General features: G+C 50.1%; 1 protein-coding gene across 4 annotated transcripts in view; it reads left to right on the top strand.

Annotated features, from left to right (window-relative positions):
- MEGF11 (multiple EGF like domains 11) overlaps positions 1–26,912 on the top strand; it is a 233,210-nt gene that overhangs the window by 53,020 nt on the left and 153,278 nt on the right. For all 4 annotated transcript variants that reach the window (XM_036305423.1, XM_036305400.1, XM_036305416.1 and 1 more), the window contains exon 4: positions 1,616–1,708. In XM_036305423.1, the coding sequence (XP_036161316.1) occupies positions 1,616–1,708 (93 nt within the window). The remainder of the gene's footprint in view (positions 1–1,615; positions 1,709–26,912) is intronic.

The raw sequence follows: 26,912 nt of genomic DNA, 5'->3' as shown, positions 1-26,912 counted from the left end.
GGTGAGCAGCTCATGTAGTTCTAAGCCAGTGGTTCTCAACCTTCTGGCCCTTTAAATACAGTTCCTCATGTTGTGACCCATCCATAAAGTTATTTTCGTTGCTACTTCATAACTGTAATGTTGCTACTGTTATGAATCGTAATGTAAATATCTGGTATGCAGGATGGTCTTAGGCGACCCCTGTGAAAGGGTCGTTCGACCGCCAAAGGCGTCGCGACCCACAGGTTGAGAACCGCTATTCTAAGAGGAGCTGGTAGGTCCCGGAGCTCCAAGTGAGGGGCTGTGGAAGTCTTCAACACAAACCGGAACTCTGCCCAAAGCCACTTGTACCCATGAGGACTCGGGTGCCAGGGCTCTCGCAGAGGACAAGTTGACTGCAGACCACTCACCAGGGGGCATCTGAAGTGGCTCTTCTGGGTCTCCCTTGCCTGGCGGCCTGGCCAAAGCTAAGGCAACAGTGTCCGGGTCAGCGTCTGTGTTTAGGAGGGGCCAGAGGACACCACACCAACATGAAATGGGCTTTGTTGTCTAACTTCTCAGTGGGTTCTCAAGCCAGGCAGTGGATGTGGAAGCAGAGGGGTGTTTGTAGCTCAGGGACAGCCTTTGTGATCGGGGGCCACCTGCTGCCCCAGGCCAGTGCTAGGCAGAGAGAAGGGCGCTAGCTGCTTGTCTGAAGAATGTGCATCATCTCGCTCCCTCCTAAGAAATGGGCAGGGTTGGTGGGAGCTGCTGACTTCCCAAGCTCACACAAATGGCGGGGGTGGCCATGGGGTCTTCTGTAATCCTTCACTGATGGCTTAGATGGTGGGGCAGATCTCTCAGGAGCAAATGACCTTGAGGAAATGTGGAGGTCAGAGGAAGAGAGCCGTAATCTCCCCCGGCCTCAAAGTACTGCCAATAAGCCGTCTCCACGCTGGAGCAGTTGATGGAAACTTCGCCGCTGCTGCTTCCCAGCTCAGAAGGCTATAGCCTTTGACTGCGCGATAAGAAATTGCCAGGCACCTCCTAATTACAATTATCATTATCGTGGATGTCTTTCTTAATTACTTTCTTATAATTAGCAGTTGCCTTTTCCTCAGCATTTGTGTACTTTGCAGATTTGCTGACATTTGAGAGCCTCAAAAATAGGGACATTTGGGGAGGAGGGCCGAAGGATTGGGGAAGCAGGAGAGGAACCCATTCTTTTCGGGTAGCCTGATAGATTTCATGGCAGAAAGCAATTGGGGAAAGCAAATGATGGGTGTGACAGGTCATTTCCCGAGCAGATGGGGAAAGAGCAAGGGTGTGGATGGAGGGGCTAGGCTTCATGGAGAGTCGCCGAGTGTTAAACCTCGGAGAAGACATTCTTGAAAAGCCACCAAGGCTGCCATTCTTCAGGCTTGGGTTTCATCTCGGGAAACAAGGCTGGGATGAAGCACACTCTTGTGGGATGCATTTCGGAGTTAATTAAATAGCTGAGGTCTGGGGTGGCTTGATTTTTCTCCAAAGCCAGTGATGCGCTCGGCACATCCATGGGCCTGGGGGAGTCATTGTAAAGTGGTTTATGCTCCTTGACCAGATGGTTGGTTTTCATTGTCTGTTCCTGTTCTTCCCCCCTCTCTCCCGGCCCCTGTAGCCCTGTGTACGGAGGAGTGCGTGCACGGCCGCTGTGTTTCCCCCGACACCTGCCACTGTGAGCCTGGCTGGGGAGGACCCGACTGCTCCAGCGGTGAGTCTGGGGTCTTTGAGGGTTGGATGGCGCTCTGGCTCTGGCTCAGGAGGGCCTGGGCTGAGTACAGGCTGAATTATTCGTGTTGGGCTGCAGCTGCCTGGGCTAGCGCGGGCATCAGGGGAAAGGCCTACCTGCAGTTTGGTGCATGATGGTAAGTGGAAGAGAAGGTGTCAGGGGCATGGAGGTAACGGTTTGTGGAATTCTGGAGCAGCATTGTGTGTTGTGTGTTGTGTGTGTATGTGTGGGGATTGTGGTGTCATCTGTACAACTCTGACTTTTGATAAAACACCTCTAGGTGCAGACCCAGGAAGTCACTGTGGTCAAGGCCTGGTCCTTAGCTTTGCTGGTCCAAAGGCTTAGTTTTGTGGGTGCTCATGGAGGCTCAGGGGACTGACTCATGAGCCCGATGGGCACTGGGATGCCTCTGCCCAAAGGTAGGAGAACAGGACACTTGTAGGGGAAGGTACCTGTGCTTCCCATCTCTCTGGGGAAGGCTTCCTGGTGAGCAGGGAGTGAGGCGGATGCTCTTGGGACTGATCAAGTGACACACAGGACATTGTCTCCACTGTGGGGCTGGCCAATGAGAGGATGGGTCTTCCTAACAGCTGCTCAGGGGAGTCCTTTGCCAAGAGCCCAGGTGAAGGCAAATCCTTCCCCTCTGGGTGATTTCCCCTAAATACTTACAACTGACCCCCTTTCCAATGGTGCATCTTGCAATCTATGATTGGTTAAGACATGGTCTTACTTGATTTTCAAAGAGGGCTTGATAGTGTTGAAGCCCATTTTCTTCCTGTTTGAGGTGTGGTAGAGTGACTTTCCTTTTTATTGTGACTTGAGTAAAGCACATAGCTAAGCTAATCCATTAGGGGTCTAGCCCTATTATGGACCCATCTTTGGAAGCCACTGTCCCATGGTGGTGAAAACATGGAGAGGGAATGTTGGGTGGCCCAATGTGGTGCTTTTGCCCCTTTTCACTCTCTGCTGGGGTGGAAACATCTAATTATGGTCCTTTTTTTCTAAAGGCCTTTCCTGGAGCCTCCGTGTCTGCCTGGTACATGAGAGCATACTGACCAAAGCAAGGCTGGGTGTGCTTTTGTTTTGAGCCTGGGTGGTTATCTCGGATCAGGGAGTCCAAGGTCCATTTGGGTTCAAAAGACTCTCCAATGTGTTGGTGACTGAGGTGGGGGGGCTCCTTCTCCCATCAGTTTTACTGCTTTGAGGTGTGCCGCACTGAGACAGGGTCAGGGACTCCTCCAGACAATGAAGGGTAAACCTGAGGGACACGCGAGTTAACGGAGTGTGCTCAACCAGCCATTCTGTGGACGACAGGAAACATGCTGGTTGAAATACCTGAGAGCTTTCTACCCCCTTGTCCCTGTTCTGTTTTGTGTAATTTTTCTTACAATGAATCTTTGATGAAGAACTATCTAAGTTGGATTAGGTGAGCTCTGCTGGGACAGATCTGCTTGCTGCTGCTGGATTATAATGTCAAGGGCAGCCTGATGGAGGCTGAAATACATCCTGAGTCCCAGGGGCCCCGAGTGCATATAAATCACCATTCAGTGCCAGTGTGTTTGTTGCTTATGATGTGCTGGACTGTGCTGGGCAGGGAGCAGGCCCTGGAGGGTTTTTCAGGCCTGGGCCTCTCAGGGTTTCCACTGGGGAAGGAACTAGAATGAAGGCAGCACTCGGTGAACAGGACCAGGCAGTTTAGAGTAAACTTGGCCTCTGGAGTGAGTTTATCAAGCACATAGGGAAACAGCCTTGCTACTTGATATTACAAAACAGGGCTCCCCAATTTCCTCACCTCAAATCATTCATCAGACTTGGTGCTGAGCAGCCACAGCTGTTTTCTCAATAAATCCACCCTCATGAGTCGAAGAGCCACCATCCCTGGGTATACTCAAAGGCATGTACTACTAAGTCCATAGGAAGTCCTAAAAGACACATTCCAACCCTGTTTTGAGGGATAGCCACATTGAATGAAGGTAATTCACAGAGTCTCGCTCTCAAAATCCTTCAGAGCAGTGACTGTTTAGATGCCCTGCCATGAGCTTTCCAACTTCTTGAATCCCCCCATTAGCAAGGAGCTCACTGCCTCCCATGGAAGCACATTCTGACTATTGGGAAGTTTTCATTTCTCTTGAGTGGAAATCTGTCTCTGGCTTCTACCCGTTGGTTCTCACTCATGATGAAGGCCAGGGCAGCCATGACCCTCCTTGCCATGTTGGAATTTCTTCCAAGGAGCTCAGTGGACAAGGCCACTGTGTATGGAAAGGTGGTCATCTCAGAGCACTTGATAATAGCCACTGAGGGCACATAGAAGAAACCAGAGTCCCCTTCCATGGATCAGCCTTTCAAATATTGTAAGATAGTGATCACTTCCCTCCCCCAAGTCTTTATTCTCCAAGCTCCTTTGTTTCTCACATGACATGGCCTGAACTGCCTTATCCATCTGGTTTCTCTCCACTGTCTGTGGCTTTTATTCCTTTTAAACCAGTGGTCCGCGGACCACTGGCGGTCTGCGAGGTCTGAAAGGTTGGCAACCGCTGTTTTAAACTATCATTACTTCTAGGTCTGGCCTTTATTCCTTTTCAACTATTATTCCTAGGTCTGGCCATATAAGTGCAGCCTTGTATGAAAAAATAATAATAAAGATGAGTATTATTGATTGAATTTTACTCTGCACTAGGCACTTTATCTTCTCATTTAGTCTCCACAACAAATCTATGGTGTAGGGTTTATTATTAGCCCTCTTTTACGGATAAGAAAGTTGAAGCACAGAGAGGCTAAGCAACCATCAACCGACACACAGCTAGTAAATAGTAAAACTGGGGCTGTTAGTCAAGCAAAAACGTGGGTCCTAAACCTAGACAATTGTTATGCTCTCCTTCCTTCTAGATGCTCAGCCTCTATTAATACAGCCTTAGGTTGAAATGGATTAGAAGATGTAGGTGCTCACAGGGAAGGAAGGATCTGCTTGAAAGTTGGGGCCCTGAGGTATTGTTCTGGCGATAGAGGAATCGGCCACGGGGCACGCTGTGACTGGGTTTACTCCCAGCAGCTTGAAGCTGTTGGCTGTTGTGCCGGTGGACGCCTGTTGGCTTGCGTGTGCTCCGCAGTGCCTTCGGGTCTTTGTGAGGCCTGTGTTCATGGGGGTGGTGTTCCAATCAGTGCAGTGTGTGTCTCTGGAGACTTCTGAATGGGATCTGTCCATAGACATGTCTATGCAGGTGACACCCTTGCAGGGAAGCTTTCATTTTTGTTGAATCAAAAGCATCATTCTTATTGTTTTCTTTTTTTAAAATATAGTTTTATTGATTTCAGAGAGGAAGGGAGAGGGAAAGAGAGATAGAAACATCAATGGTGAGAGAGAATCATCGGTTGGCTGCCTCCTGCACACCCCACACTGGGGATCGAGCCCCCAACCCAGTCATGTGCCCTGACCAGGAATTGAACCGTGACCTCCTGGTTCATAGGTCAGTGCTCGATCTTGTTGTTTTCTGATGCTAAAATTATACCTGTTCATGTTAAAAAGAAAATTCAAACGGCACCAAAAGTGTAGACAAAAAGGTTAAACCCGCACACCCAGGCCCAACCTCTTCTGGCAGTTGGGTGCTTGCCCTCCCGTTATTTCTGAACACATTTGCACTGAGAGCTAGATCGGATACAACGTGTATTATTTAGATCAAATGTATGTGCTATTCTGTGACTTTTGTTTTTTTTTAACTCAACTTCATGTCATGTATTCATTTCCTTGTCAACAAACATGAATTCCCCCTTCAAGTTTTTAATGGCCTTATAGATTTTCATTCTGTGCGTTACCAAAGTATTTAACCAGTCTCTTATTGATGGGCATTTAGGTTCTTCATGATTTTTCACTATCTGAGGCCCACCATCCTTTATCCAAGATCCTTGGGACCTGTTGGTTTCACAATTTATATTTTTTCAGAGTTTAGAAAAGTCTATGGTGACTATATCATATATGACACATTTCCTCAGTGGGGCAATACCCTGGGATGAAATATAATAATTCTTCTGAAGTGACATGTAACTGATCACATCTAGTGGCTACAACCACAAATCAGTTCCATGGAGATTTTGTTTCTAAATGAAATTTGGTGTCGACCTTAAAAAAAAATTCCTATGGACTTTCTAGAGATTTTTGGGCACGTGAATCAGGGGCCGTGGCCCTGTGTAAAAATATTGCAGTAATTCTTCTTGTGCATAAATCTGTGCCCACTTGTCCAAATTTCTTCTTAGGTTAAATTCCTGGAAGTGGCAGGGAGGGTTATAAAGATCCATCATCTACTGCCTGCCCCTGCCCTGCCCTTTGTGGCTGCCAAGGGATTTATGACTCTGATGGTTGTGAAGGGGACGAATCCAGCACTGGCGTGGGGGGCGGGGGGGACTTTTCAGTCTCTTATAGACGTATAACTCTGTAGCTTAATTTCTTTAAGGCCTGAACTAATTTTTTTCTGCTCCATAAAGGAGGTGAGGTGATGCTGATTTGCCTGGTAGGTGGACACACATCAGCTACTGTGGGTAATTCTGAGATGTTAGACGGACCAATATGGGGAAATGGAGTGGCTGCATGCTTGGTCATAAACCTCCATCCTATATAATAATGAAGAGTAAAAGGATGAAATGTCAGTCTACCCTGAATAAAGACGACAGAGTGACTCTTATTAAATTGCACTAATCTCACAAGTGGAGATAAAAAGAAAAAAAGTTTTCCTATATTGAATATCTAGCTTTTTAAAGTAATTAGGAATATTAAAGCAGTGACAATGATTGAGATAGAAACATTATTCATAACTTTTATTTCCGCGCTGGGCAGTGATCCAGTATATTTCATTTATGAGGTTTCAGCTGTAAGGAGAAGGACGTGAGCCAATTCCTAAATTAAATATGCCCTGTTAACTTTTATAAATGTTACCAAAGAATCAACTTGGAAATTTAAGCCTTCAGTGTATTATTTAATTATTGTATTTCTTGGGTGCTGCTTCTCAGCTTCCCCTCCCATGGTGCTTTGAAGTGTGGGTTCTGGGCTATGGAATGATGTTTGGTTTTGGTCTCAGGACTCCCCTGACAGGCTGGGTTAGGCATGACAGAGACCCCTCCCCCCCCCCCCCCCCATTTCTCTGCCATCTCTCACGTCCTTAGATTCCACTAAACTGGTTTCATCCTCATGCACACACAGGCTGCAGGACAGAAAAGCTCCCTACACGGTGTCTTACTATCGGTGGAAACTGCGCCTCCCTCCCGCCGGGCAGGAGGCAGACCGCAGAGCCGGCTGAGTAATGAAGGCAGCAGGAACTAAGTTGGGATACCACCAAGAGTAGCTTCTGCCAAGTCAAATGTGTTCTTATCTTGAATGGTGTGTGGGACCCCTGGCTGACTTGGCTGTTGGCTATCCTTGCAGATTCAAATAAAACATTTAACAGCTCAGAAATAGGCCCACGCTCCTAAACTAGCCTGGGATTAATGCTTTTTGACCTAAGGTGTTTGCTAGAAATTTTTTGTGTGGTAAAATATACATAACATAAAATTTATCATTTTAACCATTTTTAATTGTGCAGTTCTGTGGTATTCAGTTCAGTTCTGCTGTTGTGCAACCATTATTACCATCCATCTCTAAAACTGTTTCATCTTCCCCAACTGAAACTTTGTACCCATTAAACACGAACTTCCCATTTCCTCTCCCCCGCAGCCACAAGCAACTACCATTCTAATTTTTTTTGTCTATGATTTTGACTACTTTAGGTATCACATATAAGAAGAATCATAAAATATGTGTCACTTTGTGACTGGCTTATTTCACTTAGTATAATATCTTCAAGGTTTGTCTATGCTGTAGCAGTGTCAGAACCTCCTTGTTTTATAAGGCTGAATGATATTCTCTCCCGTGGTCGGCAAACCATGGCTCGCGAGCCACATGCGGCTCTTTGGCCCGTTGAGTGTGGCTCTTCCACAAAATACCACGTGCGGGCGCACACGTACAGTGCGATTGAAACTTCGTGGCCCATGCGCAGAAGTCGGTATTTTGTGGAAGAGCCACACTCAAGGGGCCAAAGGGGCCAAAGAGCCGCATGTGGCTCACGAGCCGCGGTTTGCCAAGCCGCAGTTTGCCGACCACTGGTAGACCACATATTGTTTATCCAGTCATCTGTCAATGGACACTTTGGTTTCTTCTACCTTTTGATTCTTGTGAATCATGCTGCTATGAACATGGGCGTACCAATATCTCTTTGTGGCCCTGCTTTTTTTGGGAGATATACCCAGAGTGGATTGGTGGGTTATATAATAATTCTATGTTTATTTTTCAAGGAATCGTCATAAAATTCCCCACAGTGTACACACCAGTTTACATTCCCACCAGCAATGCCCTGGGTTCTGATTTCTCCACATCTTTGTCAGCACTTGCTATTTTCTGTGATTTTGATGATTGCCATCCTAACGGGTATGAAGTAGGATCTCGCCGTGGTGTTGATTTGCATTTCCCTGTTGATTAGTGACGTTGAGCATCTCTTCATGTGCTTGCTTGGCCATTTGTGTATCTTTTTTTGAGAAACGTCTATTGAAGTTATCTGCCCATTTTTAAAAATTGGGTTGTTTTGTTGTTGCTGCTGCTGAGTTGAACGTGTTCTTTATATGTTCCCTATTTTAATCCTTATCAGATATATGATTGAAAATATTTTGTGGGGTGCCTTTTCACTCTGTTAATAGTTTTTAATTTTGATAAATTCCAGTTTATCTATTTTTTTTTTTGCCTGTGTTTTTGGTGTCATATCCAAGAAATTATTGCCAAATCCAATGTCATAAAGCTTTCCCCTATGTTTTTATCTAAGAGTTTTATAGTTTAAGCTCATGCACATGGCATTTGATCCATTTTGAGTTAAAATTTACACATGGTATAAGGTAGGGGTCTAACTTGAGCTTTTTACACATGGATATCAAGTTTTCCCAGCACCATTTGTTGAAAAGACTTCTGCTAATGATTTTTGAAAGTATAGAGTTTAAAAAAAAAAGGAAGTATAGAGTTTACATTTTTCAGTGTGCAATGGCACATTAGTTACCTGATAAGTAATGTAAGTATTGTTTCTTATATTAAAACATACATATATGTTATAGAACTGAGTGTAGAATTGGCATTTATTTTTTTAAATGTGATAATGTGAGCCTTTGGTGGACCTCTGTGGCTATACCTGGAGGCAGGGTTATTTTAGGGGTGAAGCTCAAGAAGCAGTGGGAAAGGCAGGAAGACCATAACCAGAATTAGACCTCTGAAAGCTGGCGACTATTTGCAAGGATGGTTTAGAGAGGAATCAGGGCTCAAGCCCTTTCCCCACTGCATTTTCTGGGGACTCTGTCTTCCCTCCAGCATGCTGGGCTGTCTTTTGTACCCCCACTGTCTGTGCCTGGGTTCCTGGGCTCAGGATTGGCATAGGGGCTCATGCTACCTCATCTGGGCTGTTCCACGGCCTCTGCACTTTCCCACAATGCTCAGTGCTGGCCTACGAGAGCTGAGAGCTGAGACGCATACGACCTGCATTTCACTGGCTTGGGTGGTCTGTTTTCCTGGAGCCGTCTTCACGTATATGAAAGCCTAGCTCCACGTGTTCCTTGAATGGAGTGCTAGGAAGTATGGTCTAATATCCCAAATCTAAACTCCTGGCCACTGAGGTCTCATGATGTAACTTGAAACCATGAAATCAAGATCTGGGAGGAACTTCAGAAATTGCCTGGTCTAGTCCTTCCATTTCATACGTGGGCAAACTGAGAGCCAGAGAAGGGAAACTGCTTGCCCTCGGTCACCCAGGGAGGCGGTGGCAAGAGCTGTAGCTTAATCCTGGGTCTCCTGACTCCCATGCCTTTGCCTCTTACCAGCTGCCCTTGGAGTTCAAGGCTAGAGTTGTCTTCGGGGCAGGTGGGTCTCATTATAGCAAAGCAAACAGGCCAAGGTGTTCTATAGACTTTTGTGCAGATGACCTAAAGCCGTGGTCAGCAAACCGCGGCTCACAAGCCACATGCGGCTCTTTGGCCCCTTGAGTGTGGCTCTTCCACAAAATACCACATGTGGGTGTGCACGTACAGTGCGATTGAAACTTCGTGGTGCATGCGCAGAAGTCGGTATTTTGTGGAAGAGCCACACTCAAGGGGCCAAAGAGCCAGATGTGGCTCACGAGTCGTGGTTTGCCGAGCCGCAGTTTGCCGACCACTGACCTAAAGGTTTCAGATGCTCCTGGTTCCTTCTCTGGGCAGGCCTGGAGGTCAGGCTGGGGGCGCTGGGACTGGGGACTTCCAGAGGGACCAGCCTTGCCATCTGCCTGGCTTGGAAAGTACATCAGGGACGAGTCCCATCTCAGGCTCGGACACACTTCCCGATGAACTGGAGACGGCACAGTCTGGCAGCACAGGACGTGGGGGCAGAGCAGACGTATAGGATGTGGGCCGGGTTCCTGCCTCTGTCCTGGAGCAGCCGAGGGGATCAGAAAGGAGACAGGCAGGGCCAAGCAGGGACGCGAGTGGGCCCAGCCACGCAGATGTGCTGGGAAGGGCCTCTGCCAAAGCTCTGGGGATACTTCCTGGTGAGGAGCCCAGCGTGAGCAGGGGGAGAGGAGAAGGGAGGAGATCAGAAAGAAGCATGCGGGGGCCACAGGGTCTGAGAAGGGAGGTGAATGGGGATTCCTGCTCCCACCGTGCGCAGGTGCTTGGAGAGGCCATGTGCGTCATCTCCCTTTCACAAGCAAAGGAATCCAAGCACAGGGAAGCGGAGTAACTTGTGATATTCGCCCAGCTAACAAGGGGCAGAGCTGGGATTAGAACCCAGGACTGCCGAAACCGGTTTGGCTCAGTGGATAGAGCGTCAGCCTGAGGACTGAAAGTTCTCAGGTTCGATTCCGGTCAGGGGCATGTACTTGGGTTTCGGGCACATCCCCAGTGGGGGATGTGCAGGAGGCAGCTGGTCGATGTTTCTCTCTCATCGATGTTTCTAACTCTCTATCTCTCTCCCTTCCTCTCTGTAAAAAATCAATAAAATATATTTAAAAAAAAAAAAAAAAAAAAAAGAACCCAGGACTTGTGTTCTTCCCACAGTTCCATGCTGCCTCCAAAGGGCTGGAACTCCTGTGTCATAACATGCAGGGGAGCCGGCTTCGCTTCACACCTCTGTCTGGGTGGCCCTAGCTAAGCTCCCCTGTCCCTGAGTCTCAATTGTTTCACCTGTAAAATGAGAGGAAAGTTTGTGTGGCTATTCCAGCTCTAAAATCCCATGATGCTCTGTTTCTAGGAAGTCAAAATCCAGTATCATGTCACCTTATCAAGGCCCTGATGACTTTCTGCTGACCTCTGGGAGGGCATTCTGCCACCCTCCTCACCCACCCCACTGTCAGCATGTGCGGCCTTACGGTGATTCTCTCTCTTTATCCTTGGACTTGGAAGAGGAGTGGGAAGGGGACAGCCATGGAGGGGGCAGCCTTATGACTCACACCTCGCCGCCCCCCTGTGGGGGCTCCTGGTGAGCCCTGGGTTGCTTCATCCGGGAGGGGGCGTGCAGAGGGGCGTCTTGCCAACCAGGAGGCTAGGCTGCAGCTCTCTCGGGCTCTCTATTCACTACACTGAGCCGGTTGTCAAGGTTAAAGCGACTTCAGATGAATCACCACAAAGCAATTACACTTGCTGGTCCTCCGCTCCTCTCTGCCCAGCCCGCGGCCCTCGCAGAACTGCCTGGGCCGCCTTCTGCCGGCATCTGCTGTGCCCGTGGGCCTCCCCGGGCTGGTGGGCTCCGTGTCAGCACGCGCACTGGGCGCAGTCACCGTGACGGGGACAGAAGGGAGCTGTGGATGCGGCACAAATGCTTGTTCAAGGTCTGTGCGTCAGAGGATTGCTCTTCACCTCAGAATTCTAATTTTGAACAAAAAGGAATTCAATAGCCGGCCACAGGCCCGGTTGGCTCGATGTTCTCTGTCCCTTGAGTTCCATTTAATGCACATTTATCGAGTACTTCTCAGACGCCAACACTGCCGGGATCCAGGGCTGCAGGGGGAGGTTAGGGTTGAGGAGGGCATAGTGCCCCCGTCCTCAGGAACTCGAGCAGAAGCGAGAACTACCAGTTCAGGGCAGAGGGAGGAGGAAGAGCCTAGGGAGAGAGGAGGCGGGGGCTTTTACTGGAGGGGCACCTGGGTGGCTCAGGAAAGCCATCATGTGGGAGGTGGGGGGGGGGGGCATGGAGGAAGGAAGGAACCAGATATGTGCTATGGTCTCATTTGAGATTAAGAAATTGAGGCAAAAAAAAAGGAAAAAGAGAGAAAAAGAAAGAAAAGAAATTGAGGCACAGAGAGGTTAGCGAGTGCCTGGGGTCCCACAGCTGGTGAGTGTCAGGGCTGGGTCTGTCTGACTCTTTCCACGGGACACAGAGGAAGGGGGCTAAGAGCTGTGAGAACCAAGTCACTTGTGAGGGGCAGGTGATGGAGGCTGAAAGAGACCCCAACTCAGCCCGGCCCGAGTCCCGCAGGGGAACAATGCCAGGAGGACGGATCTGCTGGCCTCCCTGCCTCCTTCCGCCCTCGGCCATCACCTCTCCCAGCCCGTCTCCCTCTTTCCGGGACACTCTGTCCTCGGCTGTGCCCTGGAAGCCACGAAGAGCTTTGTGTCCTCTCTTCTAGAAGTTCTTTCTTCCTGTAGAAATGAGAAACGAGAGAGAGCAGACATGGGGTTCCCTGCCCGCACAGGGCCCAGACCATTGTAGGGGTGAGGCTGAGGCTGAGCTGGGGCAGCCCGTGGAGACCCCAGTACCCAGGACTGAAGGCAGCTGGTCCCCCACCCATCTCTACCTCCGGACTGAGTCATACTCCTGTGATGCTGCCCACCAGGAAGGAAGGGAGACCTTCTGAGCGCCCCCTTCCCAGGCCCAAGGAACCAAGGAGGCCGTGGGGAGGAGGGGGCTTGGGGCAGCCGCCAGAGGTTTCACTCCTCCCTCCTCTGCCCCCTGCCTCTCAGACAGGAGAGAGACTGGGGCCAGTCCCATCTGAGCAGGGTCGGGCAAAGTCCTAGCTTGTGGAACGGATCCTGAAAGTCAGTGTTTTTTTGTTGTTGTTGTTTTTATCCGAGAAAGACGGACATTGGGTAGCCTGAGTCTGCATGAGCTGTGTGTTCAAGGGACTGTTGCAGGGGAGTGAGGGGAGGTACATTCTGGCCAGCTCCGCTCTGGCCATCTGCTCCCTGAGAGCAAAATTAATAAATAAATGACACACAGGGAGTCCCAAGCACTGGGAAGAGGGAGGAGGGTGAGAGAACTCGCCCGGAATCTGACAAAAGCAGAACACCGGGCCAGGAGCCAAGCTGGCGTCATCGTGTGGGGCTGGCAGCTGGTGCTGACACCTCTCCCGGCTCCTCGCGGGCATGAAAAGGACACTGGGCCCACCTCCCCCCCGCCCCCCACGCACATGGCCTCCACTTCCAGAGTGGGCACGTGGGCTGGGTCTCCATGGGAAACACAGCTCCTTAGAGAAGGGAATCACGAACCCCTCCCACCTGCCCCGCCAGCTGGAGGGCAGCCTGGAGCCCTGCAGGGAGCGAGGGGGGGGGGGGGGGCATCCTCTGGGGCCAGGAGGAACCTGCTCATAGCAGGTTGGGCTCTGCAAGAGCTGCCTTGTCTTAAAGAACTTTCAGTTCAGTCCCAGTCAGCCCAGACCTGCTGTGGGCCGGGCGCCACGTGAAGAGCTTATTTCGTCTTCCTGCCGCCCCACCGCCCGTGAGGTGGGGATTACCGCCCACTTCACAGTTGAGGCTGCGGTCCAGGGACAGTGAGTCACTCACTCGGCTGCTCCAGAGGCTGTGCTCTTTCCACGGAGGCACATGTCAGCCGGAACACGGGGCTGTGGAGGAGGTGACATTTGAGGCTGAAAGGCAGGACGTCTGGGCTTTGCTTAGTCTAAGTCAGCTTAGATTTCTCTCCTAACTCATAGCCAGCACTTACCATACATGCTATCCCACTCATTATTCGTTATTGTTCGTTATTATTTCCCCATCTTTCAGATGAAAACACTGAGGCTCAGGAAGGGTACGTACCTGGCCCAAGGGCGCACAGCTAGGGAGAGGCAGAATCAGGATTTGCACTCTCCGGAGACCACACTTGCAACTCTGGTTAATGCTTCTTTACAGGGCTCTCTGCCTTCTCTCTCCAGCCCCTCCCATCAGTGGGAGATAGGGAGGTGGTTAAGATGGAAACTAGATCATGTCACTTCCCGGACCCCCTTTACCTGCCAGGAAGTGCCCCAGCTCCTTGATCAGTCCTTCAAGACCCCTCTGGGCCTGGTACCTGCCTAGTTTTCAGCCTCACTTCCCATCATCCCACCCCACTCCTCTTCCCCTCTCTCAACCCTTCTCTATCCCCTGACCCATTGCCCTTTTGCCTTCAAAGCCCAGCTCAGATGCCACCTCTGCTGTGATGCCTCCTGATTCCCACAGACCTCGACTGTATGCACATGGCCAGCTGGTCCACGCTTCCCTGGGGGATTATCATTTGATTGCATATTTGCTACCTTCTCAGCCCCCAGCCCCTGAGACCATCTCTATGGAAGGAGGTCTTGCTTGTCTCTGGCATCTGGTGCCCAGCCTGTGCAGGCATTCAACACAGTGTTAAGTGGGGTCCAGTGGATGTGTTCTCCCCCTTTATCAAGTGTTTGTTCTTTTAGGTGATGCTCAAGTGGTGGTGCTGGGACTAGGGCAGAGTGTGGGGGCTGTTGGCTGGATGCCTGGGAGAATTTGAAGCCATGTCCCTTGATCTTCCAAAGCTCCTTACCTATCAGTGCTGCCCAGACACGTGCTCGCAAGGATTGCAACGTGGGCCAGGCGTCAGGTTGGTCCTTCAGAGGAAGGCAGAGATTGCATCTAGCTCATAAAGTGGGGAAGAGGCTAAGAAGGCGGTGGAGCCGGAGCTCAAAGAAGGATGAGACTTGAAGCTTCGATGGTCAGGTGTGGAAAGAGAGGGCATTCTTGACTCACATAAGCAAAGGTACTAAGTGGGGAGCCGGCTCGTGTGGCTGAAGCAGAGGGTGCCGCTGAGGAGGCGTGGGAGCCGCTGCACTGATAGGCCAGGCCAGGTGGGATGGTGCTCTTACAGCAGTAGCCCGAGGGCCGGGGGCTTTACTCCATGGGCCTTGGGGAGCCCCGAAGGCTCATTTTGCATCATCTATGTCTGCATTGCTTCTCATAGGGCCACCTCCTGTTTCTTCTCCCAAGTAACCTGTGACCAGATCTGGGCTCAGACATAGGAGCAGAGGGGAGGTTTCAGGCTCTGATTTACACCTCCAGTCCTGCCTCGTCCCTCCAGGCCAGCTGGCCCCTGCTCTCTTCCCCTGCCCCTGACCGGAGGTGTTCAAATAACATATGGCAGGTCATCTGGGCACCGTGTGGGAAGCAGATTGGATGGGGGGAGACCACTGTGATTAAGAGTTGATGAAAAATGGATCAGGGAAGAGGGTGACCCACAGAGCCTGCGTTGGACGTGTCCTGACACCTTTCTGCCTCCCTGGCCAGACCAGACGAGGCAGACCATGCAGAGCACCTGGAGCTGGATCTATTGGTCCCGGGACCTCTGACTCCCAGCCTGCCTCTCGGGGAGCTGTGCTCTCCATCTCCAGTTCTCAGACACTGGTAGGGCCCCAAGGCAGGCAGCAACTGCCCAATAGCGCTGCAGCAGCAGAGGCAGCCCCAGAACTGGGGAATCTGTCACCCTCTAATAAGGAAAGCCCATCCTGGCAGGCTGGGTAATAGGCCTCAAATTGAATAATTAATAAAGTTATAAAAATATGTCTGCTATATGGCCAGAATAAGTCAGCGCAATTAGAAGCAATTATTTCTTGCAGTTATGCCACTCGGTATTTTTTATGAATAGCTGTAGCAACAAGACAGGATTTCCAGATTTGGCTGCATATGTGAGTGGTTGTGTTGAGACCAATCCTTCCCTATGGCTTCTTCCAGATGTGAAATATCCATCTCTTCATCCATGCATCCATCCATGCATCCATGCATCCATCTGTCTAACCATGTATAAGTTTATCCATCTGTCCATTCATCTATTCCTCCATCATCTATCCATCTATGCACACATCCATTTGTTCACCCATTTATCCATCTATTTTTACATCCATTCATTCAGTAGACATTTCTTGAGCCCCTTCCATTTGCCAGTACACTAAGTTCTGGGCAGGTGGAGATGGGTAAGACCCTGCTCCTGCCCCCAGGGAGCTCCAAGCCCAGGCAAGCAGACCTTTGAGTTGTGCAAGCTCTCATTCCTGGTCCTCTTCAGAGGTCCTGCCAGATATGATTTTTGTCCTTCTTTTGCCATGTATTCCAGGGACACACATGTAAATATTTGGACTTATCCCTGGCCTTGAGCCGGTAATAGGTTTCTTCCTAAGCTGGTTCCCCTTATTCACCTACATTTAAGAGTTTAGGGGTCTGTTGCCTTTAAAACACCCACTGCTCCAACTTTTTATCAGATGGAAATCAGGGAATGTGGGATCCAGTTCTGCCCTGGCCCCTGCCTTCAGTATGACCTGGACAAGACATTTACTTATTCTTGGCCTGTCCGTAAAGTATGAAGAATCACTGTGCCACTGTGAGCTCACAGGAATGTCAAGAGGCCTGGGCTACCTGTTAGAGACCCAAGTTTGTTTCCTGGAACACTGGGCATAAGTTGAATTCTGAGTTAAAGCAACTTGTACTTTATAGGCACCTGTACTTTATAGGCACCCTGCCAGAAAGCCTTCCATAAAGCCAGTGCTCTCTTAGCAATGACGATGTCCTCCTCATGATTTCTCTGCTTGGACGCTGAGACTTTTCTTACGGTGCAGCAAAACCGTGACTCAATTTATTAAATCTCCAAAGAGCCCTTGCTCTGTGCTGGACAAATCTGATAGGGTTACCCAGTGAGTGGTATTATGCTCACCAAACATTTACTAGGGGCCTGCTATATTCAGGGCTCTGGAGATGCAGGTAGACCTACTTCCTGACTCAGAGTCAGCCTCTGACATGATTCCCGTTGCCTCATTGTGAACCAGGATGTCGGGACTAGCAAAGCAATGTGAAAAGGGAAAACACAGACTGGGAGAAGATAATTGCAACACACATCATTCTCAAAGAATTAATATCCACAATATATATTTTAAGATCTTACAAATCAATAAGGTCAACCCAATTCAAACACTGGCAAAGAATATAAGCACGCACTTTATAGGAAAAGGATATCTCGGGGCAATAAGCATATGAAAAGATGCTCACCTCACTGGTAATCAAGGAAATGCAAATTAAAACTAAGAGATGCTGCCAAATCACACCCCTAAAGTTGGAAAAAAACTGATGTAATACCAAGTGTTAATAAGGATGCAGGCAAATGGACACTCTCATACGCCACTGGGAAGAGTCTGAATTGGCAGTACCATTTTAGGGAGCCATTTGGTAATTTTAAATAAACCTGAAGATAATACCAACCCCATAAAATGTGTCTCAAGTAGACTTTTTTTCCTACCACACCTGAGATTGAGAAATGTGTTTTATATTGTGTTCTAGCACATACATATTCACACACTGATATTTTAAAGTCTCTTCTGTTGGATTTTTAAAAAGTGACCGTTGTGACCCTTTACGTTGACTTCATGATTCTCGTCTGGGCTACAACCTAAAATTTGAGAAACTGCTCCCAAGACCTCAGTGTGCGCAAACACGTGTCATTGTTTGTGACGGTGAAAAGCTGCCAGGAGCCTGGAGGTCCTCGGGAGGCAGTGGGTAAACGGTCATGCGCGCACACGACGGGCTCTCCACAGCAGTTTAAACAATGAACTAGCATCATGCCTGTCTACCTGGGTGAATCTCAAAGATATAATATTGAGTGAAAAAGGCAAGTTGCAGAGGGCTACACACATACCATACCATATCATGTATATAAAGTTTAAAAGCATGCAAAATAATGTTATTTATGGGTGCATCTGGATGTAGTAAAAATAAAAATAAAAACAGACATGGAAATGAGAAGCACTAAATTGAGGATTAGATACTCACAGGGAGGAGGAAGTCATCGGGAGGGATACACAAGGAGTTTCAGCAGTGTGATGTTTTATTCTAAAACAAAAACATCTGTATCAAAAGTGGGGAGTATTCAGATTTGTTTGATGAATATACTATGTTTTAATTTTCTCTAAACTTTGCATTATGCTTGAACTATTCTATATGCAAAAGAAAAGGCCTTTGTCAGCTCTTTCTCCACCTGACCAGCACCTAAGCTCATGTGAAGAAGAAAAAAAGTGTTGAGTTTGTACTAAACTTAGGTGTCCACGCCATTCAGTTCGGTTCAGCAAATGTTTATTGAGCACCTACTGTGGGCCTGACAATGCCAGGTGTGAGGTATGGACTAGGCAGGAAGGTGGGGAGGATATTACAGGCAAGCATTTGGATCTCAGCAAGGGCACAGGCTGCACCCTCTTCTCTGCAGGTACTCATGCATGCCACAACGAGGGCCCAAAGTTCAGAGCCTATGTCTCCCTGGGGAATCAGGGAAGTCTCCCTAGAGGAGGTGAGGACTGAAATGGGCCTTGAAGGATGGACAGGGATTGGTTAGTTAGAGACACTGGAAAGGAGAGGAACCTTGAGCTCCAGAGAGATCCAGATCTGCATGGGAAAGAAGTGAAAAGGCAGCCCAGGCTTCTGAACTGGGGCACTGTAGCTAAGATGGGGAAATGTGCCCTTGATGGTGGGGCCCAGCAGGAGATAGACAAATGGAGTGGCAAGTGAGTCTAATTCATCACTAGGGCTTAGGAGGGCTGAGTCCCCAGAGGCTGTAGGAGATTTGAGACAGCCTGCTGGCTGCAGGAAGGCACGGCCTCTTAGGGACAGCCTGCTCCACAGCCCCTTCTTGGATGAGGGCCACAACAGGGAAGAGGGGACAGAGTTTTGCTGGAATCCCAAACCTCACATTTATTTGACGAGCTCCCAATAAATCCCTCACGCTGGAGTCCTCGCTATCCATCTCCGGTGGCGGGGCAGAGGTGTGGGTGGGCTGCACAGGAGGTGTCCGTCTTAGATTGCTCCGGGACATGTCCACATGTCTTCCCAGGAGGCAAGCCCCTAAATCCTCCTGACTTGCTCCCCTTCTAGTAAATCTGAATAGTTTAAAATAACTCCCCCTGACCTTGAGGCTGGTGCCGACTTTGTGTCATCCACCGGCCCTAACCGAGTTCTTTTTAAGGTTCTGCTGTTCCCTGGGAACATTACCACCTTAAATCAAAGGGCTGATAGGGCAAGGGAGAGACGGGAGCCGGAGACAGCCAGTTAGGAGAGTGAGGTCTAGTCCTACCACTGGGGCGCGCTGAGTGGCCTTCCAGGCCTGCCGCTGGCCTGGGGGGCCCCAGGACACGGTTGCCTCACTCTGTGTGGCTTGGAAAGGCTGCCAGGGAGGAGCTCAGAGGTAAGCCCCTTCCTGTGGTTTCCCAAAAGCCATCAGGGAGAAGGCTCAGGGAAAGCGGACTCCATTCACCCTTCATTCATCCACTCATCTGTGAGTACATTGCACGTAGTTCATCCATTTGTGTGGGATGCCTACTGTGTGTGCCTGTTCTAGGTGCTGGGGAGACGCAGTGAGCAAGACAGGATGCTGCCTTCATGGAGTTTACCTTCTAGTGAGGGTGACAACTAACAAGCACGGAAATAAACATGGTAATTTCAGATTTTGGTATGAAGACAATAAAACAGAGTGTTGAGTGAGGCAGGGTGGCCAGCACAGGCCTACCTGAGGAGGGGACATTTGAGCCGAGACCTGAATGATAAGAAAAAGGAAAGACCAGAGGGTTGGTGTGTGGGTAAACTTTATTAGTACTTGGTCTATTTTTAACTTAGTTAACCGTGGTCGGCAAACTGCGGCTCTCGAGCCACAGGCGGCTCTTTGGCCCCTTGAGTGTGGCTCTTCCTAAGCCTTAGGAGTACCCTAATTAAGTTAATAACAATGTACCTACCTATATAGTTTAAGTTTAAAAAATTTGGCTCTCAGAAGAAATTTCAATCGTTGTACTGTTGATATTTGGCTCTGTTGACTAATGAGTTTGCCGACCACTGACTTAGTAGAACAGAATTTGCTTTATGCATGGAGAACGATTGCTAAGCCAGGCTCTGTTGAGGATTTATAGGTGGACAGGCAAGTTCATGCCCACGGTGCCTTCAGTCTAATAGTCTAGTGGCTGTGATCACCCAACTACCGAAGGAGCGAGAGGGCAGAGCGCAGGGTGAGACCACAGCCTTGTGCTGAAAACTCAAGGAAGACACAGGTCTCCTCCAGCCGGGATGAGCAGGGAAGGGCTCCTGGAGGGAAGAGTCCACAGGGAGTCACGTGGCAGGACGTGGGCGCTGTGAACAGCGCTGGGCCCGGATAGTGCTCATTTATTCCCTCCGGTCACGTCCTGAGTGGGCGCGTGCGTCCTATTAATTACCGAGTGAGCCAGGGCAGGGAGGACTTGGATTTGGAATCAGCTTTCTTTTAATAATTGGGAGCAGGATGAGTGATGTGGATTGATTTTTTCCTTGCTGTTGCTGCTGCCAGAGAAAATTACCGGGGTGTCCCCCTCGTTTCTGCATTGCATGTCTCTTGGCCCCGGCTCACAGCCCTGACTGGGAACCAGGAGCCCTGGAGGTCCAGATCACGGGAAATGACAGGTCTGCCCTACAGCCCCGGGTTTCTCTGGGAGAGAGCACTAGCCACACAGGCAGGCCCGCTGTTGAAACGAGCAGCTCGCTTTCATACGTCAGTCCGATTTGCTTAGCGAGTGGAGATAAGCAGGACAGACTTCTCTGCATGTGGTCTCAGCGCTCAACGTCTCTGACATTGGTAACAGCCAGAGGGTTCAGAGGACAACCAAGAAGTGCGGTGACTTTCCATGTAGCTTCAAAGCTGATTGGCTGACGTCTTCCGAGGCCAGCACTGAATCTCGCTGTGAGAACTTCTGCGGAGCCGGTCCTGGCTGGCACTGGGAGGCAAGGCAGTAATGCAGACCCTCTCCTGAGGGAAAGTCGAGTCTAGTAAAGGGAGACAAGCGAGTCAATGGCATGCCAGGGTTGTGGTGGTGCCTGATGCCTGTGTGCAGGATGGGAGGACCTTGGTGAGGTTTTCATCGCCCCTGCTCTAAGTCCATGCGGTACTTGGCACAGACTAGAACAAGCAATGTGAGACACCTGGCCTCTGAGTTACACGGAGAGGCCATAGCTGAAATGGATGACAGCCGCCTTTTCCTAGTGCTTGGGCTGTGGGAGGTCAAGCTGATGCATCATTTCCTTTCAATTCTATATTTCTTTGTTTTTAAAATCTTCCTTTGGTTTCTACAGCAGTTTGACTGCACAAAAAGCTAGGGAGAGGGATGGAACGTTATTAAGCACATACAATGTGGTCGGTGCTGGGGTGGCACGCGCAGACACTGGTCTCATCTAGTCCTCCCGACGGCCTTGCCAAGCATTCTCATTCGGACGAGGGCACTGAGACGGCGTGGCCAGGCAGAGGCAGATGGGTTTGGAAGACTGTGTGTGAGATAATACTTGCCTGAGGCCAAGTTCCCTAGTTAGCTAGGGACACCCCCACTCAGAGGCAGCCTCTGGTCAAATACCAGGTTACAAACCTCTGAACCAGTGATTGTCGAACGCCACTTTGGCTCCGTGGGAACGCCATAATGCTGGGTTTCTTCCTTTCCTGTCAAGGTGAATGTCATTGTCACATCAGACATCCATGTCCCAGCCAGGGCGGGTCTGGGCAGCTGAGGTTTGGTCACGACGAGTCACTGCGCAGCAGGTAACACCCCCCGCAGGCAGGTGTGCCTTTCTAGTCTCTGAGCCCCGCTCTCCGGCAGCTCACTTCCGGCTCTCATGGAAGGGGCCGCCAAGCCAGTCACAGCTCCCACAACTCCCAGGCTCCAGGAACTTGTGCCAAAGCTGGACTTCCCAAGCACTCGCCACCTATGGCTGCCCCTCCACTGAACTGTCCCCTGCCCCAGTGACCTGTATTCTAGTCTTTCCTGAATGTCCTCCCCAGACCACTGGGGCCATTTCCCCTGGGCTGGGAAAGAGAGACAGGGACCTAGGCTCTCTTCCTGAGTCTAGCCCAGGGGTGGGCAAACTTTTTGACTCGAGGGCCACAAGGGGTTCTTAAACTGGACCGGAGGGCCGGAACAAAAGCATGGATGGAGTGTTTGTGTGAACTAATATAAATTCAAAGTAAACATCATTACATAAAAGGGTACGGTCTTTTTTTTTTTTTTTTAGTTTTATTCATTTCAAACGGGCCGGCCGTAGTTTGCCCACGGCTGGTCTAGCACTTCTCTTAAAGCAGGAGTTAGCAAATGGCCCCTGGGCCATGTCTATTCCACAGACCACCTTTATAAATGAAGTTTTATTGCAGCGGTTCTCAACCTGTGGGTCGCGACCCCTTTGGCGTTCGAATGACCCTTTCACAGGGGTCACCTAAGACCATTGGAAAACACATATATAATTACATATTGTTTGTGATTAAATCACCATGCTTTAATTATGTTCAATTTGTAACAATGAAATTGGGGGTCACCACAACATGAGGAACTGTATTAAAGGGTCGCAGCATTAGGAAGGTTGAGAACCACTGTTTTATTGGAACAGAGCCATGCTCATTTGCTTCTGGATGCCTGTGATTACGTTCTCACCACAGTGGCAGAGCTGAGTAGTTATGACAGAGACTGTCTTGCTCGCAAAGCAAAAAATATTTACTGTCTGGTTCTTTACAGAAAATCTTTGCCTATTTCTCTGTTAGAACATCAGAATTTTTGTCCCAGTGTCTTAACCCCATGAAAAGTATTAAGTGCCTTAGACAGGGTCACCAAACCTTTTCATCGCCAGGGATAATATTTTAACAACAATAATGGCAGCAGTAGCAGGGCTGGGTTCGATGCTGGCCCTGTGGAGGCTAAGGGCCCAGGCTGCGGACGCACAGTGGCTTCACCATTGTCCCCACTGCGGGAACTTGGACAAGTTATATGACGTCTCTGTGCCTTGATTTCCTCTTGTAAAATGGTTGCTACCTTGGGGTGGGGGGTTGTTGTGGGGGTTGAATAAGGTATTACATGTAAAGTGCTTAGACTTGCGACAGCTGGTTTATTCATGTAATCCTCTTGGCAAATCCCTTATCGGCACTGACAGGGCCTGCCTGCCCCAAGCCTTGCTATCTAGACTCAGAAACAGAAGGTTTTGGATTAACCACTCACTAGACAATTTCCTTTCTGAATTCAACTAGACTTGGATGAGGGACACTGTACACTTGTGATCTTTAAGTTGGTGTGATTATCATTCCCAAATTATAGACGCAGAAGCTGATATTGAGACAGGGTAAGGGCCATGGGAGGGCAGGACTCAGCACTCAATTAGCCAAGCACCTGCCACTCCCTGGTGACTCTCAGCCAACTGAGTCCCTGGTGGTCCTTCATAGTAGGTGCCCTTGCTTGATGAGTGAATTCATGAGTGAGAGACAGTATAAAGACAGAGATGGTTGTGCCCTGCATTGTCACCAGGGCAGGGGAGCTTTACAACTGGCTACCTGGTCCCCTTCCTGACCATCACCCCCATTACAGGATGACTGAGGCAACAAACCCACCACTAACGTTCTGTGTGACTTCTGGAAGTTACTTTCCCTCTCTAGGTCTCAACTTCCTCATCTTATATAATAAAAGCCTAATATGCAAATCACCCAAATGGCAGAACGACCAGTCGCTATGATGCGCACTGACCACCAGGGGCAGATGCTCAACACAGGAGCTGCCCCCAGCCCGCAGGCCCCAACTGGCAGCAGCAGGGGCGGGGCTGGCAAGTGGGCAGCACCAGTTCAGCCAAGGAGGGTGCCAGCAGGGGTCGCCAGATCACCCCACAGATTGGCCCTGATCACTGGCCAGGCCTAGGGACCCTACCCATGCACAAATTTCTTGCACCGGGCCTCTAGTGTTTTAAATAAGGGCATTAAATTTCACTAGATCAGTGGTTCTCAATGGGGAGGGATGGGTTGCCTTTCAGGGGACACTTCACAATATCTAGAGACTGTTTTGGTTGTCACAGTTGGGGAGGGCACTACTGGTATCTGCCAGGTAGAAGCCAGGGATGCTACTAAACATCCTACAACATGCAGGACAGCCCCACCACAACAAAATTATTGAACCACAAATGGTGATAGTGCCACTGTAGAGAAACCCTACGATCTAAAAATCTGCCAGGTCTAAAATTCCACCCTTTATTTGTTCATCAATGATGTATTTATCAGGTGCCTATTGTGTGCCAGGCAGTGAGCAGGACAGAGTCCCTGCCCTCTCTGGGCCCACAGAGATAAGGATAGTGATAATAAGAGTTCATATTGGCTGAGTGCAAGCTATATAATGAGTTCTTTACATAAACGGTCACTCTTGATCCTCAAAAACACCTACTCCCATTTTACAGATGAAGAAACTGAGGCTCAATGAAGTAAAAGCCTCTTGCCTGAGGCCACACCGGTGATAAATGGTAGCACTGGCATTTTTACTCTAGAGTCCATGCTTCTAACCATACATACCCTTCACTGACCCCGAACAATGGAAGGAGGACAGGTCCCAGCCAGCACAGACCTGGAAGACAGGCAGCCTGGAATGCTCGGGCCCTGTGGTCTCTTTTTCATGCAAACCGTTTAGCGAACTGGAAAAGGGCCTCATGACTATAAACCAGCCGGTAATGACCTGACAGGCAAAGGAGGCCAGAGAAGTGTTAAGGCCACGGAAACATTAATCTGCTTCCAGCCACTGCTGCTGGAAAGACATTTGTTATGCAGCTATGGGAGCCATAAAAGGCTGTTTGATAGGACGGCCCTTCCTATGGTGGCAGCAGGAGCCTCCGTAAGTGGGAAAGGGGCCCCTCGGGCTCAGGTGTGCCTGGCCATGTTGGCCAGAGGCAAATGCTCCCACTTGCCACTGGTGAGATGCTGTGGAGGTGACAGGAAAGAGTGTGGGGGAGAGCTGGATTCTGGCAGCTGCAAGGCCCCCAGCAAGCCCTGCCGTTGCTCTGGGCCTCAGTTTCTCCATCTGTAAAATGGAGATAGGAATGTTTGTCCCACAGGGCTGTTCTGAGGCCCTGATGTGGTGACATGTGACAGTGGACATGACGTATTTTACTGAGCTAAGCATCACTATTGCTGCTGGTGGTCATAGGAGTAGTAGCAGCTGCAGCAGCAACATACAGGGCTGTCGCTGAGATTTAATCAAGCACTAGACCTGGGTGTAGCTTTATGGATCCACCTGGCCCGCCTTCCCCACTGTATAAGTAATAGCTCCCATGCATGACACACTTGCTGTGTGCTAACATTATTCTAAGCACTCTGTCTGTTACTCATTTAGTCCTCACATCAAATCTGTGAGTTTGGGATGGATATTGTACCCATTTTACCGATGAGGAAAACTGAACAGGCAGGCGGCTCCGCCCTCATACATAGATGAGAACTGGAGTCAATGGCAGGGTGGCAAGTGGATGGCACCGTCCTTCCTGGGGGGCCTCCACTGCCTCCTGATTGCTGGGGCCACAGGGCATCGTCTGACCTCAGGCCTCCCCTCCCCTCAGGGAAATGGCCGTTCGCTGGCTTGTTTTTGTGGGGGTTGACTTTTCCTGGGAAGTGGGATAACTCCGAGCTTCAGCGCAGGGCCTGGTGGGCTGACCCAGGGCAGTGCCTTCCAGTGGTGGCATCCAGGGGAGGCATCCCAGCCCCACTGGGGGCCTGGCAAGGAGATGGCAGGGCCTCGCCTCATGGGAGCCTGGAGGTCTGGGACATTTCTGTAATTGGAGCTTGGTGTGAGGACAGTGCTGGCTTGTCTTGGACAGGGACGCATAGGGGCCAAAGGTCTCCACTTGGAAGCCGACCAGGAGAGTAGCAGCGTGGGGCCCCACCCCAGTCCGATGGAGGCTGGAGACCACAGAGGGCAGCTCGATGCTCAGTTACCATGTGGTCAGCCGGTTCCCACAACATGCTGGTGTGTGTGCGTGTGTGTTTATAATTATCATTAAAATAGTCACATCAAAAATGTAAATTCCTGTCGATTCCTCTGGCCCTCCAACAATACTGCAGAAACATCACCCGATGAATTCCAGCACCTTGGTGGGTGAGGAGGCCTGGAGGAGGGTGGGAGCGTCAGTGATTAGGGAGATGGGCCGCAGGCTCCGTGTTGATGCTGGGACCCCAAGATCCATTTCTCCTGGCCCCACATCCCTGGAATCTCGCTGCGTCCTCCCCGCGCCCCCCCCCCCCCCCCGCTTCTGTTCTCGGGGACACGTCCTCTGTAAGTCTCTCGTGATCTTGTTCCCGAGCTGCCAGAAACCCTACTTTGCAGGCTCGCTCTATTGAGCCCTTCCTTTCTAGGGCTTGGGAAGTTCCTAGGCAGAGCCAGACCCCACAGAGCTGTCTAGTGCCTTCCCTTCAAGTCGCTATCCTTGTGGCTCCCTGTTCAGAACCGTCTGGAATGGGAGATGGACAAAATGGCCTTTTCACCCCCGAGTCCTGTTAACTTGGGGTGTCTCTGTGTAAAATGCAAGGGCAAACTGCTCACCCCCACCCTGAGGTATGCTCCTGACCCCTGGTCCCAGCCCCTCTGCAGCAGGACATGTGGGTGTTCCTTAGAAGAAGACGAGGGGAACCCCAAATGCTCCCCACCTCCCTGTGCCCTCCTCAGGGACCCTCAGCAGTGAAAAGTCAGGGGAAATCTTGCTGTTGGCCAAATGACAAAGACAGGAAAATCAATAGAAGGAAAAAAATCTCATTTTCAAGCGTCTAAGCAGGTATTACAATCAATAATGCAAAGAGCAGTGGGAGGCCATTAAGCCGCACTTGGCAGTGTCCTCCTGGCCCGGCCCTGGAAATGTTTGCTGAGCAGCGAACTTCAGGGGCGGCTCACCACCCACCCCCGGGGCCTGCCCAGGGGCAGCCTCTCTTATGGGAGCCAGTCTGAGGCTCTTGAGGCAAACACTAGAAGTGAATTAACCAAACCCCTGGCCCCAGTGTGGACCCCAATGTGGAGGGCCCCATGCTCAGCCAAGGGTGACCAAAGCAGGGAGGGCGCGTCCAGGCCGCCAGGAGAGGGCACTGGCCACTTTCCTCTTCGTTTTCCTTTTCAATCCTGGTGAGAAACTCAACTCCACC

This window comes from Myotis myotis, unplaced genomic scaffold (assembly GCF_014108235.1).
Source record: "Myotis myotis isolate mMyoMyo1 unplaced genomic scaffold, mMyoMyo1.p scaffold_m19_p_1, whole genome shotgun sequence".
Taxonomy (NCBI): domain Eukaryota; kingdom Metazoa; phylum Chordata; class Mammalia; order Chiroptera; family Vespertilionidae; genus Myotis; species Myotis myotis.
The sequence above is the reverse complement of the archived record's forward strand: the minus strand, read 5'-3'. Positions and strand labels throughout refer to the sequence as shown.